Source organism: Amia ocellicauda, chromosome 3 (genome assembly GCF_036373705.1).
Source record: "Amia ocellicauda isolate fAmiCal2 chromosome 3, fAmiCal2.hap1, whole genome shotgun sequence".
Classification (NCBI taxonomy): domain Eukaryota; kingdom Metazoa; phylum Chordata; class Actinopteri; order Amiiformes; family Amiidae; genus Amia; species Amia ocellicauda.
Genome location: NC_089852.1, coordinates 8,101,984 through 8,117,083, shown reverse-complemented (window position 1 = coordinate 8,117,083; position 15,100 = coordinate 8,101,984). Strand labels below are relative to the sequence as shown.

At 35.7% G+C, this 15,100-nt stretch overlaps 1 protein-coding gene across 1 annotated transcript in view; it reads left to right on the top strand.

The window, feature by feature from the left end:
- The window catches only part of frmd4ba (FERM domain containing 4Ba), a 51,174-nt gene that overhangs the window by 29,941 nt on the left and 6,133 nt on the right, over window positions 1-15,100 (top strand). Inside the window, exons 6-19 of the mRNA XM_066698031.1 lie at window positions 341-397; window positions 767-789; window positions 4,912-4,995; window positions 5,613-5,678; window positions 6,108-6,165; window positions 6,766-6,852; window positions 11,634-11,710; window positions 11,959-12,097; window positions 12,501-12,642; window positions 13,082-13,215; window positions 13,338-13,454; window positions 13,661-13,889; window positions 14,417-14,473; window positions 14,736-14,877. Of these exons, the coding sequence (XP_066554128.1) occupies window positions 341-397; window positions 767-789; window positions 4,912-4,995; window positions 5,613-5,678; window positions 6,108-6,165; window positions 6,766-6,852; window positions 11,634-11,710; window positions 11,959-12,097; window positions 12,501-12,642; window positions 13,082-13,215; window positions 13,338-13,454; window positions 13,661-13,889; window positions 14,417-14,473; window positions 14,736-14,877 (1,412 nt within the window). The remainder of the gene's footprint in view (window positions 1-340; window positions 398-766; window positions 790-4,911; window positions 4,996-5,612; window positions 5,679-6,107; window positions 6,166-6,765; window positions 6,853-11,633; window positions 11,711-11,958; window positions 12,098-12,500; window positions 12,643-13,081; window positions 13,216-13,337; window positions 13,455-13,660; window positions 13,890-14,416; window positions 14,474-14,735; window positions 14,878-15,100) is intronic.

The window sequence follows — 15,100 nt, the reverse complement described above, 5'->3', positions numbered from 1 at the left end:
AAGAGGGAGGGGTGCAAGGGAGAGTGCTAGTTTCTGAAAACAGTTTTCTTCAGACTAAGAGTACAAAATGCATTTTAGTGATTTTGTAGGTGTGTTTGCTTTACGTTGTCTGGGATGTTATTGCAAGAAAGGGGGAGTGGTAATATAATTTAGTATTCAAGCAACCCCTCGTCTCCCCCGCGTTTGCAGTCGTCGTTGAGCCTGAAGCGGGCTGGGACCTGGAGGTACGGAGAGCTGGGGTGACGGACACAGGCTGTTTGGTAGCCGTGTTGTGAAACAGGTCCTACCACAAGGGAGCGGGTGGTTTTAGGCATTTATTTTCCTTTCTTTTGGCACGCAGGGAGACATCGAAGTGGAAAGTGAACATGTCTTCAAATTAGCTGCTTACACCTTGCAGGTACGTTTTGCTCTTGTACAGTTTTGCAACTTGGGTATGAGGGCTGCCGGGCATTCAGATCTTGACCAGGACGAATAAGAAGGTCGCTAACGGTGGAGATTGATTTTGAACATGTGTTTGTACCGCAATAACGTTAAGACGCAAAGTTGATTTCTTATGAAATGCATATGCACGTTAATTAACGTTGCCAAATAGGTTTATATTTTCATATTAAAAGGAGACTCGTGTGACAGGATTTGCATACTGTTCCTCATGCATTGCTCACGTACGTTTATGGCTAATCCTCCGGCAGCCTGTTTATATTGTTATGTTTAAGTAGTTTTGGTTAAATAATTTATTGCGATTTTCTGTTATTGTTTTATCTTACAGGAAGCTAAAGGGGACTATACAAGGTAAGGATGTGGTATTGTGTTTCTTTAAATGAAGGCTCTTTTCATTTGTATGTGGAAAAAAGCATGCAGAGTAAGGAAAACATGTCTTAACTAACACTAACACTAACAGCTGCTCCAATTATTGTGAAAGCGCTGAATGGTCACATTGAATACAGCCTAAAGAAGAAACGGATTCGCTTGCTTTCACACATGTTGTGTCAGTGCTGGCTGTATCATCTGAGCAGCATTTTGTAGCACCATTGAGATGCAATGCAAGGGAATTCGTTGTAAAAGCAGCCCCATGCTGCCGTGTAGCCCTGCGATATATGCAAAGGAAGATGAAGTTTGTCAGCTGCTTATTGTGGAGATCAGTGTAGTGCTTTTTCTGCGGTCGGCCTCGGGGGCCTCGGGGGCCTCACCCACACCACACTTGACCTGCGGGCTGTATTGAAGAGGGTGTGTTGGGAGACTAAACCTAACTGTGCTTTCAATCTGCCCAACACTTGCCTATGCAGCCCCATCCGTTTTTCTCTCCAATTCGCATGTGCAGTTTGCTATGGTGCATCATTTTTACTTGCCACCCCATATGTAGTATAGCTGCATTAATGGCTACCTTTTGAATGCAAAAATGGAAACGTATTGTTGTACGCTAGTAGAGGAAGGGCTCGTACTTAGGCATAGCTCACTGAACAAACACAAGCTCAAATAGGTCAAAGTTGTAAGTTAATGTTTGACTATATAAGATAGGGATTTTCTCTCTTGCATGTTTATGCACCAACTGACTCCAGTCTTTTATTTAGTTTTTGGAATAATGCACACATTTATTAGGATAATTTGTCTACTCTTATTTGGTGCTATACAATTGTGTGGAAGACGATTCTTAGTTTTAATGTTGTCCCTTTGTTTTAAGGAGAATTTTGGCATTGTATTTGTATAACATGGATTCATAATAGTACAGAGCTGAGGTAGAAAAAATAAAGAAATAACACTGTTTTAGACAGACCAGAAAAAGTTACCAAAAGTCAGGATTGAGAAAAACATACATTTAATACTGTAATGTACTATAATTTTCCAAGTCAGCTGTTACTCTTTAGTGTAAAGTGAAGTTAATATATCACTGTTCTTGTGTAGTTTGGGGGCTGCATGGCGTACTTTGTCTTCTTATAAATGAACAAAGTTTAAAATCCTTATATTTAGTAAGGCTAAGTAGTGTGGTTGTTAATTAGCATTAAGCTAAGCAGCTCAATTTTTTGCTCTGATAGTTGAGGGATCACAAAAATGTTAATAAAGGAAATGTGTGATACTTGGCAGACATGTTTACGACTGAGTGCCCTGAAGAGCGTAGATTAGGTGTGTGGGAGTAGCAGTCTGTCTAGGTGTGGGCTGAGATAATGGAGGAGTCCAGCTATAGCTGTCCACTTTCTGTTGACCTGATAACAACCTTACTGCCAGAATGCAAAATGTTTTTAAGAAAAGTGTTGTCATCAACATCATACAAATATACAGCCTTTTGAGAAGTTTATGAAACCTTGTTTTATGCAGCAGTGGGTTCCCAATGCTGGGGTCACAGTATTAAAAACAAAACCCAAAAAAACATACAGATAAATAAAGGGGGTTTTCAGGGTGATTTTTGATTAGTATTTTCTTTTTCCTGTTGTAAATATAAAATTAAACCTACGATTGAATTATTTGAAACATCTTAAATTGAAAGTATAAACCACATTAACACACATAGTAATTAGTATTTGTGATAAATGCATTTTGTGGCTCAGAGACAAATTTGACATTTAATTAAGTTGGGAAGCCCTGTCCTAAGGGTTTAATTTGGCAAACAGACTTACCCAGCTTGTGTTGTTTAAGATTTGTGATCTGTTCATACTTGAAAATGCTTGCTCTTTTTGAGGATCTGCACTTTTATATATTTTTTAAATTTGGCCCATGCCTTGATGATGTATTCTATGAGAATGTTATTACACAATATAATTAGATAACCTATAACATGTATAATAACATTACCATTATATGGAAAACATTCTATTAATTTGTGGTACAAGAAAATAGCTTTTTATTTTGTGTTGTTCATTAGAGATCTATGTGATATGTTACATATAGGGCTTCTCACTTGAAACAAGCTATGGGAGTTTGAAAAATGAAACAAAAGTGCAATAAGATGCAATATGACAACCAAGTTTATCAATCCATAAAGGAAGTAATGGCACTGATGTAAAATATTCATAGTGATCTTGAATTATAAGCAGGCATTATATTTTAAAGACCCATTAAACATGCTGGTATAATATAGGTATTCTTTTCCACTCCAATATATAACAATGTGTTTTTGTAATCTTTCTACCCACCCAAGAGTGTTCATTTAGGTCAAATGTCACAGACATTCTCCAGTAATATTGCACTGGAACTTGCTTTTATATTAGTTAAATAGCTGACACATCGCTTTCATACACTTGCTAGTGGGTTGAAAAGATAACCACAGTCTGCTGTAACATAACACAGACATTGTAATGAATTCCAGATAGCTGACGGGCATACGCTACAATGCTGCTGATCATCACAGCACTGGTAGACTCATTCTGAAGGAAAAGAATAGGTTTGTTTAATTGAACCCACTGAACTGCTATGACAGAAAATCGTTAATCCCGGTGTCAAGGGCTGGGAGGCACTATATGTTTATAGGTCTGAGATTATTTATGCAAGATTTATTTTGGAATAGCTGAAAAAAAACTGGTAAATCTAAGCTGCATATATGCATACTTGTGTTCTGTGTGCATTTCCAGTCACTAAAATATCCATAAACAGTTTTTCAGTTGAGCCTTTTCATTATACATGCTTCTTTGAAAAGTACAGTACATTTGAACAGCAGTGTGAGCCAGCAGATATTAATGACTTTTGTAAAACAAAACATAATGCAGTGCACAAGTAAATCTGCATTTTCTTTGTTGATTGCTAACTGAAAGCCTCTTTGCTTTTCCCTCCTGTTATTTGAGTGACTCACTGTTTATTCTGTATCAGACTTTGACATTGACATATGCTTTATTTCTAAAGTGCATTTTAACCTCTACCAAAGTATTTAATATGTGACTAATAACATAAAACGGCAATATACATGTGTATATACGGATGACACAAAGGATCATGGAATGTTTGTTTAATGGGTGCATTGAATATAAGGATGAGCGTATCAAGTAATGAACAGCATTTTATTTTTAAACTTAAGCATCTTTACACATTTTACACAGAAAAATGTTTCTGAAGGCCCTTTAAAAACTGGCATGTTTAAGCAAATTTATTGTAGAAATTAAAATGCCTATGGATACATGGAACAACATTGGCAGGAGATAAAGCTAAACCACAGACACTTCAACAAGAATGTACAAGACCAAAGATCAACTCACATGAAAGTTATTTTCCACCTTAGTACATTATGTTCAGTTTTTTTTTTTTTGTCATCGTTTTTCTTATAAGACTTGATGAAATCCATTATCTGCTTTGCATCACCTGGTTTAGCCACAGAATAGTCTGGATGAACATGAATACAGCATTGTTGTAAATTCAACAAACAATAGACGTATGCCAACTTCTAACCATTATATTAACAAGTAAGAATACTTAAGATTACTCAAATATTTATTAATTAATCTTAAAACACTTGGTCAATGTGTAAAATAATTATGCAGTGAATAAAAACAAGCTTGACAGGGGCTCTTGTGATTTTGTTTTACAGTAAATTTAAATTGCCTGCCACTGTATATAAAACGATCTGCAGGATTTGTTTTATGTGACTGATGAATGTGTAGTTGCTTTAGTGTAGTTTAACAACTGTTGTTGCTTTTGTCTTTCCATTACAATTTCTAGGCTTTTCTTATTATTCTGATGTGTTGTCACACAATTAAAGGTCAAGTCTAAAGTTTGAGATGCCCTGCTAAGCTTCATTAAATAAAAGCACATTTGAGATGGTATGTAGAATAACTGAATGGTATGGCATTGATTTATTTTAATTGCAGATTAATTCCTGATTAAATAATGATAGACCTAAAATAATAAATAATTGAAACAATGAGTATGTGTGGAATTTGAAGACACTCAGGTTTAGGTTCAATTATTTAAATGTAGGCTATTTTATTTCAGTGATGAATGTACAAGAGCTGACCTCAAGAAACTCCCAACTCTGCCCACCAAAGTCCTTAAGGAGCACCCCTCACTTGCTTACTGGTAAGATATCCTACAGATTGACATATAGATTAGCTGTATAAGAGTATGTGAACAATTTCTACAATGTGATTTTAATATTGCACACACAAGGAATATCATAATCCAATCTATTGCATCTAAACACCAAAAGATTTCAGATGGCTCTGTTGAAGTTGGCCGTTGGTTCTAGCTGTGACAGTGGTGTCTGCTTCATCAGTTCTGCCCTTCAGGGTTAATTATTAAAACCCCTCTTGACGAAGAGTCTTGCTGGAGGCCAGAAAAGTGAGACAGACCAAAATTTAAATACACAAAATATCTCGTATCACCTTCAATGTGAACCACTCTTGTCTGGATCAGTGGGTAGATAGGATTTGGAGCTGTGTATGTTTCAATAAACAGCTGTACTCATTCTTTGTTGTGGGTGGTTAGGAGGCAGAAAGCCAGACAAGTGTGATGTACACTAAGTTACCAAGACAGTGGGCCAGACAGCATTTTCTGCATGGCTGTGCATGATGAGTGTCTGCTGTTTAATGAAAGTCTTTTAACAAAATCACCTTTGCTGATGAGCTTCTTGAACATGTTTACTTGATACATGGGGTTTTATCAAGGTAGTTACATTTCCCCCTTTTTTTTTGCAGTGAAGACAGAGTAATTGAGCATTACAAGAAGCTCAAAGGTATCACTCGAGGTCAAGCCATTGTACAGTAAGTAATAACTTTACTCTGTAGTGGCTAATTACTGTGACTTACTAACTTGGTAATGGCAATCATTGCAGTTGTTCTTAGCTGCAGATACAGGAAATAATTGAGTCAAGCTTGCTTTTCCGTCTGGTAACAAAGTAGGATTTTAGCCATAAAGGGTTGAACTGTGGTCAGACAGTTTTATGACTTGTGTAACTGTAAATATAAATTGACCTATTCACTGTGCAGTACTGTCAAAGTCAATGCTTCTGCTTTTACTGATGTACTTTCAGTCAGATAATGCATAAACCAGTTTAACACAGATCTAACAACTTCAACAATTAAAATACAAACACATTCTGTATTATCTCGGAGAGCATGAAAAACATATACTGATGTAATTTTTTTTTTACCTCTGTTATAATATGTACTAATATATTTTGTTTTTTAAAGGTATTTAACTCTAGTGGAATCTCTTCCTACATATGGTGTTCATTATTACGAAGTAAAGGTAAGAATATGTTGTACTATGAATGTTTTTAGATTTAAAGCCCAGTGGATCATGAACTGGGTTTAACTGTTTCAGTTGCTCTAATCAAAAACATGCATGGCTAATAAAAAAAAAATGTGGCTAATAAATGAAAGTGCCAGGTTCATTCTTTCCTGTTGACATTTTCTATTCTGAATAATTGGCTAAATCTCCCCTGTGCACATGTTGTTGTATAAAAGTCATTAAATGGAAAGTGTTTGTCTTTGTACTCAGGATTTGTGAACCTAAAATGCCTCCAAAACTATGCGAACATTGAATTCCAAATACTGTAGTTAACAAAGGAAGATGTGCCAAAAGTGGCATGAGGGTCTATTCCTTAGAAATAAAACCTGAATACCCTTACAATATCCTTTACAAAGCTGTCTGTATTTCCAAACACTATTGTAAAATGCTGATTCAGGAAACAAACATTTTCCCATGAGATGAAAGTGCATGTTATTGCTTGAATGTTTTCAGATGTTTTGAGCTTTTTTTTTAAGCTGAATTCATTCACTTACAAACAGTATTTTTATATTCATAAAAAACTGCCATTTTAATGACATAAATATTTCCTCTTTGCAGGATAAACAGGGAATTCCATGGTGGCTTGGAATCAGTTACAAAGGAATAGGTCAATACGATTTACAGGACAAAGTCAAACCAAGGAAGGTAAAATGAGTTTCAGTTCAGTTAATGTCATTTCTGTAATGTTTTGTGCAAGCATGTGTCAAGCTCAGTAAGTTATCCTTCATAGCTTTGCTGCTTACCTGTTTGCTATTAACTCACTGTTCTAACAGCAGGGGGTAAGTCAGTGTGTAATGTCCGGGGTAAAGGTAATGGGCATGCCAGCTATTAAACAAAGATATAAACACTACAGTTAGTGTTTCACAGACCACATTTTTCATGGCATAATTATCTTGCACCATGGGAACCTGAGATGTATATATGCTGCTGTGGGTGTATAGCAGTGAACCAGCAATTATTTTGTCTTTAGCTCACTAAATATCTTGTCCAACATACCAAGTCTGCAACAAATGACTGGATGAAAGAAACATTTCAAAATAATATTAAAAACATCACTTGGAGTTTATAAGTATATATTTTAAGTGCAACCAGTATAAAAATAATTGTCTTCTGGCACATTATATTGATTCAGTTTCCTGTGAATCACACAAGCCTGGTACACAATGAAACCCTCCGCCTTGCTCACAGCATGCTAATCTAATTATGCAAAGCTGGATGTCATTCTGTGTGTATTTCTCACAGAGAAGAAACAATTGATCAAGTCATAAAACACAATTATGTAGGCAGGGGGCTGAATGGGTGGAGAAATCGCAGCACTGTTCATTACCTTGGGTTTTCACAAGACTCTTAACACAAAATATGTATTCCCCAGACTTAAAGATTATGCGTGACTCAAGTTTAAATGATCATGATCCTGACAGTATTCACCCTCAGAAAATGTAAAAAGGCTTTTCAGTGGCAGAACAAAGTATTTGGATTTAGGAAATTAAAGGAATATTGTGAAAAAAATGAATAAGGAAAAATCAAGTTAACAGATGGATGGGTAAGTATGAAATTATAGTGAGATTTATATTATTAGTATTGTTTTTATTAGTTATTAGTTATTTAGAACATTCATTTTAATACTTTCAGCTGCAGTGTGCTATGAAATTGAGTAGGCTATCATTTGAAATGATTGAGGGGTTTATTTTATAAACATTCCCTTGTGGACTGAGATTACTGAAGTCTGGAATGTAAGAACATTTCTGTGCCAATACCCGTATTAAAAATAAATATTACATTCAAATGATTCATTAATTTTAAATGATGATGTACTGTATTATTTCTAGCCTAGAGGTTTCAGGGCTCTCCACACTGGAACTGTGTTTAGGTGTTTCTGCGAGATCCTTCTTTGGTCACTGTTTCTGAAGGTAGTTTTATAGATTTCATAGTAGTTGTTTATTAACCTTGATTAAGCTGTGTTGGGAACCATTCAATGTAAAATCTACAGTTTTGTTGTTATAAATCTGATTTTAGAGCCAATCAGGAGATAGTTAATGGCGAATATTGAATATTTTGAGTCGCTTCTCTAGCAGAATAGTAGTTCCATATAATTTCAGTTCTACCTTAAATCACTTAATTCTGCAGCTGCAGAAGCTTTTTTTGTTGACACCAGGTGCATGAGGACAGCCTGCCTAACCCATTGCATTATTTTCTTTTTTTTTGGGGGGGAGGACGACATGTTAGGGGTGTGGTTGAAGTCTGCAGTTAGTTTCACAGCAGGGATATGAGAGTAAAGGAATTTAGGCCTCCTCCCTCTCCCTCCCAGCAGCTTAGCCCTGCCCTGGAGAAAAATGCCAAACCAGTGTGTTGAATTAATGGGATACTTTGGGATATTTACTTCCGTCTCCAATGTCTTTCCTGATTGTACATCAAATGGGGTGCTTCAACCTGTTCTGAATAATTCTACCTTAAATAAGTAAACCTCTTTCAATCCTTACACAATACATTTATATATTTCTTCCTTCTTTGCTGTGTATATGTGTGTGTGTGTATATATATATATATATATATATATATATATATATATATATATATGATCCCTTTGCAACTGAAGAGGAAAGCATATTGTATGACAAGTTGTAGGAGGACAAGATAAAGGCTCTGACGAACTTGAGAAGTTCAGTATTTTACCTAGTTTTTTTTCATTGAAATCTGAAGACCGCAGTCTGCCTTTGTAGCATGAGTAAACGGGTTGGGTTAATACCTTCTGTGCATCCAGCGTTTGACTCATAACCTTTGACACACATTGCACACAGCTGAAATGTGGATGGAATGAATAACAACGGAGACAGTTTGTACAGTATGCATACCGTCATTTCATTATGATAAATGTTCAGAGATTTTACAATTATTTTTATGGAAGGATTGAGAATTATTTTTTACATAAAGTTGAGTCAAAATTTCCCATAAGACCTTTTTGTTTGTTTCTGTTTTCTTTTTCTTTTCTTTTTTCATAATTTAATCAGATTTTACTTGATGTCTCTATGAACTGTGTATTTCACATTGCCCTACTTTGGGATTTTATGAGATCCATTCATAAAAAAAACAAATAAATAAGCCCCAGTGTCGATGCTTAGGAAGTGACTTTGTTCATTTAACAAATCTTTACACCAGTTCCCAGTGCAAACTTCCTCTTGCATGAATGCATTCTTGCGCTGGGACCGGTGACACATCCTTTCAATTCTTTAACCTGCCTGGGAATCCTCATTTATACACAGACATCAAACATGTTCTTGATGTTTGTTTTATAAAATCTGTTGTGGAATCATGATAGCACTAATTTAAACAAGCATTTCTTTTCACTATATTAACTCTGAACAATGTCAAACTCATTGACAAAACTGTTGTTTTTACTAAATATGTATTTGATTAATACCAAATCCAGTATGAGAAGTTGGTATACAGAAGTTGTTTACTATGCTGTAAGGTGTAGACGTTTAGTTGCAAATATACAAAAACCTTGAATTTATTTTACAAACAAAAACAAAACAACTATTAAAATGCAGTCCAAAATAGTTTAAATTATATCACTCTTTAATATTAAAGAATATAATTTAAAAAATAAATAATTTTAAAATGTACTTGCAATTCATAAAAGAGAAAAGACGATCGAACTGTAGTTCTTTAAGATAAACTCTAGTTGTACGTGCCTGGAAACGTCATTCTATTTTTCCAGTTTCATGAGGTAATGTTTAGTTTTAGATCTGGAGCGATGGGATAAGTGAGATATCCAGTAGGCTTGCTGTTAATGATTACTCACAAGTAGTAGATGCCTCAAATATTTGCATCATGAGGTAGAGAATTTGTTGAACTATGGGTGGTATTGTGCCCTTTCCAAAGAAAAAAAGAACTCCCCAAAATACAAAGAAGTAGCAAATATGCCAAAAGGTTTAGAAACGGCTTTGAGCCATCTGCAAAAAGAAAAAGGAAATGCTGTACTTTAAAGTAAAACTGCTTTGAGTGCAACCTGTTCTACTTGTTTGTTAGAGAGAGAAGTACGTATTCACGATGGGCTCTGTTCAGCTAGTTGTTTCAAGATTCGTTTTTAACCGAAATTGTTAAATAAGCTAAATGGGCAAAACTACTGAAGCTCGAAAGTACTTGACTTCAAGTTGTTCTCTCATTTATTTCATTATTTTGTAGAACCTGTTCAAGGTGGTTTAGAGCAGGTTAGCTGCTGAGTGAGCGTGTGACGTCAGCGAGTTGTGGGTGTGGGTGGGACTACAGGAACGAGTGAAACTCTTGCTACACCTCTAGACTGTCTGAAACCAGACAAGAGAGTATTGTTCAAGGAAGCACCAGTCCTGTGGGAACCTATTCTGTGGATCTAAAAAGAATGTTGATACAGTAAAGATTTAATATTTACATACAATTTTCATTGGTAAGTGCATTTACATTTATGTTTGCAGATTTGTCTTTATGATTTACTTGTATTTGTATTTTTAACAGGATACAAGATACATACTTAATATTCTTATTATATTTAGTATTTACTTTATTATACCTATTTTGCATATCTACATAAGACTTGATTTTGACATAATTTCCTATCTGAAATGGTTAGTTATGTCAAACTGCATTCCTAAGGTGATTGTATTATCACACACCGTTAACAGGCTTCACAAAAGTATTTTCACAGTTTACCAGTGTGTGATGTAGCCTAATGCCATGCTGGTTTCCCAGGAGGTAATTCAGAGTAAAAAAAAAAAAAAGATACTTAATAGCTTAAATTATTTTCTATTGGGCAGTATATATTAAGATTAGGAAAGGAACTCTAACTGATTTTAAAGTAACATAGATGCTCTTGTATTATATTTTAGAATCATAGTAATTAGGAATGAGTAGTTTCCTGTTGTTTTGTCCCTCTGAGGCAAAATGTATTCTGAACACTACTGAAGATTATTGAACACTATTATTCATTATTGGGAAACATTAATATTGATAGTTTCATTTGAAAAAAAAAAAAAAAAAAATCTAGTAAACTCATCCACTAAAGTTTGTCAAGTATGTCATTGCATCAGGGGTATTAGCATTTTAGTTGTTGCACGCATTGATTTCTACACCTTGGCAGCGTTCACTTGATCTCTTCTGATAAGGAGTATTGGGCTCGAATGTTGTTAAACTCTACAGAAAAGCATGAACCCAGTTGGACCAGGTGGAAGTTGTTTAGTTTCTTCTTGTTCCTCTTGGGTTTAAGTTGCTTTATTCATTAAAGATATAGTTTGCCAAATGAAGAAGAAAAAAAGGATGGACTATGGCAGACATAGTATGAAATGGAGACGAGAGATCATATTTCCCTAGTCAATTCTCAAATAACTGGCAATGCTTTGCATCATCTTTACAATTTTTTTTTAAATAAATAAACCTTATTTTTGTTCCCATAGTTGTACCAGTGGAAGCAGCTAGAGAATCTCTACTTCCGTGAGAAGAAATTTGCTGTTGAGGTTAACGACCCCCACAGGTAGGAGCAAACAGATCTTTCATCAAGTACAAGTACTTTCATCAAGGATAAAATACAAAACATAGCATAACTTAGTTTACTCTCTTACAGAGGTAAACGAAGTTATCTCAAAGTATCAAAAATAATTTGATGCTTTATTCAATCTTTTATTTTTCACATATGTGCCTTTTAGGTCACAAAATTCTAGACTGTGCTACTGAAAAATATACTATCAGGGTAACCAAAATGGGTTTGTTTTCCTCCTGCAGAAGAGCTGTTTCAAAATGTACTTTTGGGCAGACTGGACTAGTGATCCACACATGGTATGCAACCCATTCTCTGATTAAGACCATCTGGGTGATGGCAATCAGTCAACACCAGTTTTACTTGGACAGAAAGCAGAGCAAAGTAAGTTACCAACACTGCCATCTTATCTTAACCTTTCATAAATGCATGTTTATTATTCTGTATTTTGTATTTATGAGGTTAGTATCAAGAACCTTAACCATTAAAATGAAATGAAAAATGCCTCCTTATAATGCAATCCAAAATCAGTAATAGTACAGAAAATATCCAACATTGATGACTGCCGGGGTCTGCATGTTAGAGAAAAACAGCATGAATGAATAGAAATTGTTTATATTGGCTGTCAGATGGTATGTTTGTATTCTGCCGGGAATGAAGAAGGGTGAGATGATTCACATTTCAGCTATTGTTCTGAAAAGGTTACAATACACTGATCATTTTAAGTTCTGGACTTTGAATTTGCAAAAGTGTTGTTTTATAACCATGCATGTTTTCCTCCTATAAGGCAAAAATAGCAACTGCAAGAAGTCTGGGAGATATTGCAATGGATCTGTGTGACACAGGTGCACCAAAGATTTCAAAACTGGGAATCATGGAAGGCAAGAATCCACTCATAATGGCCAGCAATGGAAGTCTGGTATCCTCAGGTAGCACTCCTTCACTTCCTGCCACTTCAAAAGCAACACTAGCTGTTTAAATTACTTAGGGAATGAATGACACATGAATTTGCCTTTTAACGTTCTGTGAACAAGGATGATCCCTTTCTTAAGTACAGATTGGAGGTAACACTCCAGAGTTTTCATTATTTATGAGATAAAATTTGAAAAATAAAAGCATTGTTAACTTGTTTCACTGAATATTTGTTTTACTCTTGTTACATCTTTTCCATCCAGGTTTAGTGATTATGCCAAAGAGGTCGCTTCATTTATAAACTTGTGCATTTTAGGCTTCTGTAAATGGGGAACCATTATTTTAGAGAGTGTAAGGGATTGTGAAAAGACTGAATGCTGGCTAAAAAATATAATGTTACAGACTTCCTGAAAATGAAAACTATATTGTGCTGAACACACTTATTTAACCTTTCAGGGTCTCAGGACTCTGAGGTCAATGACGAGCAGAAGAAAGAGAAGATATCTGAGCTGAAGAAAAAGGAGAAAGATCTACAGGACATTCTCGCTCAGAAAATGGAGGAACTGAAGAAAATATGCTTGAGAGAAGCTGTAAGCCTTTATCAAACTTTTTTTCCATATTTAAAAAATGAATTCACATTTGAATAATATCTTTAGGGGTTGACAATAAAACACCCAGAAATTACATCTACAGTGCCATGTTATGTTTTAAGGAACTGACTGGGCGACTGCCAAAGGAATATCCCTTTTCTGCGGGAGAGAAAGCTCCTCATGTGAGACGCCGAGTCGGAACCACTTTCAAACTGGATGACCTTTTCCCGTACAATGAGGTTCGTACAAAACACCCAACATTAATGAGTTCAAATTAGCGAAGGTCTTTGTGTTTAGACCATGTCTTTAACTTGGATTGAGATTTGTTTTACTGTGCTTGAGCAAGGGGAGTGGTTAATGTATTGTTAACAGATGGTCAGTGGGTATCATTTTCCCTAGAAACAGTGCGTTTAATTATAATCATTTGAATTACTTATGATGGCAGGACCCCGTTCTGCGCAATCTGGAGAGCAGGTTTGCTCTGCAGCAGAAGATCGTTGAAGCTGCCAAGAAGTTAGCCAGCGAGCCCGAACTATGCAAAACAGTGAAGAAGAAGAGGAAACAAAACTGTCACGATGCCATGAAAAAACTCCAGCAGATCGAAGACGAAATTAATGAGTGCAGAATCAAAATCGGGAAGAGACCAACACAGCGAGCTTCCCTGGTTATAGCAGGTAAAAACAAATGCAGAATATTGCTGAATTGCCATATTGTGTATTGTTTATTTTTGGACCCCTTCAAGTAAATTTAGTACTCTCTCTTGCCTGCACTTGTTTGACACTGTAAAGCCTTATTGACAGTGCAGCTGATTTATACCCTTGTTTATATGCAGTGTCTCTGCCAAAATGTTTGACTGCACCTGCATTTTTGTAGATCCACTTCCCTGGGTGTACTGCTACAGTTCTGAGCCATTGTTCTGTGGAAGTTTTTAATCCAGCGGCTATATTTTCATGCCGCGAGTTCATAGGCAAAGACATTTGTATGCTCTGAATGTGAAAGAACATAATCAAAATATATATTCCTCAAAGCAGAATGGCATACAGTTTAGCTCTTGTTTTCGACTTTACAGTTATTTTATTGGTTGCATTTCCTTGCAACTAAATAGATCTTTGTTTTGTAATGCCCTTCATTTGCTATCATTATTCATTTTATTGTTTTGTTTTTCTGTTTTTACTGATTAATACTTTCATTTCATTCTCAGATGAAGTGATCCCATCTGAGTGCAGTTCCCTGTCTGACAGCCTTACATTAGATGAAGGTACATTTGCCAATGAAATAATATTAATAATTATAATGCTACAGTTCATCCTTGAACAGTTAGCAGGATTATCCAGTGTCTGTAGGAAATGTTAACAAATAAAATCAGGATGTAGAAATGTGAAGTGATATCTTTTATTGTTTAAATAAGGAATAAAATGTATGATTAGGAAGAAACTGACATTTAATAAATCCACATTGTGTAAATAAGTCAGATTAAAAATATAAATATAAACAAATTTCCACCTTTTTTGTCATTTTAGATGATTCTGTTGGGGCTCAGCGACCCCGGTCGCGGTCTGTCCAGTATTCCCCCAGACCCAGTCCGCCACATTCTCTGAGCATCGAGTACTCGGAGAGAAGATCTTCAGCCTCTGACCAGCAGCATGACAAGAGCCATAACAGGTGAGACCAGTTTCACATTTTTCTTTCTGTAGGTTCTTTTGAAACAGCATTTTTCCTCTCTCTCAGATCTGAAGAGGCTTTAATATGTAGTTAGACGAGAACCATTTCTTGCATTGAACAATTGCATTGAGTGAACATGAATCTGCAAGAAAACATTCTCTGCATTCAGGCCAGCTGGCTGATTCAGATGATAAGTTCAGTAGTAGTTTAATACTGACTTGAT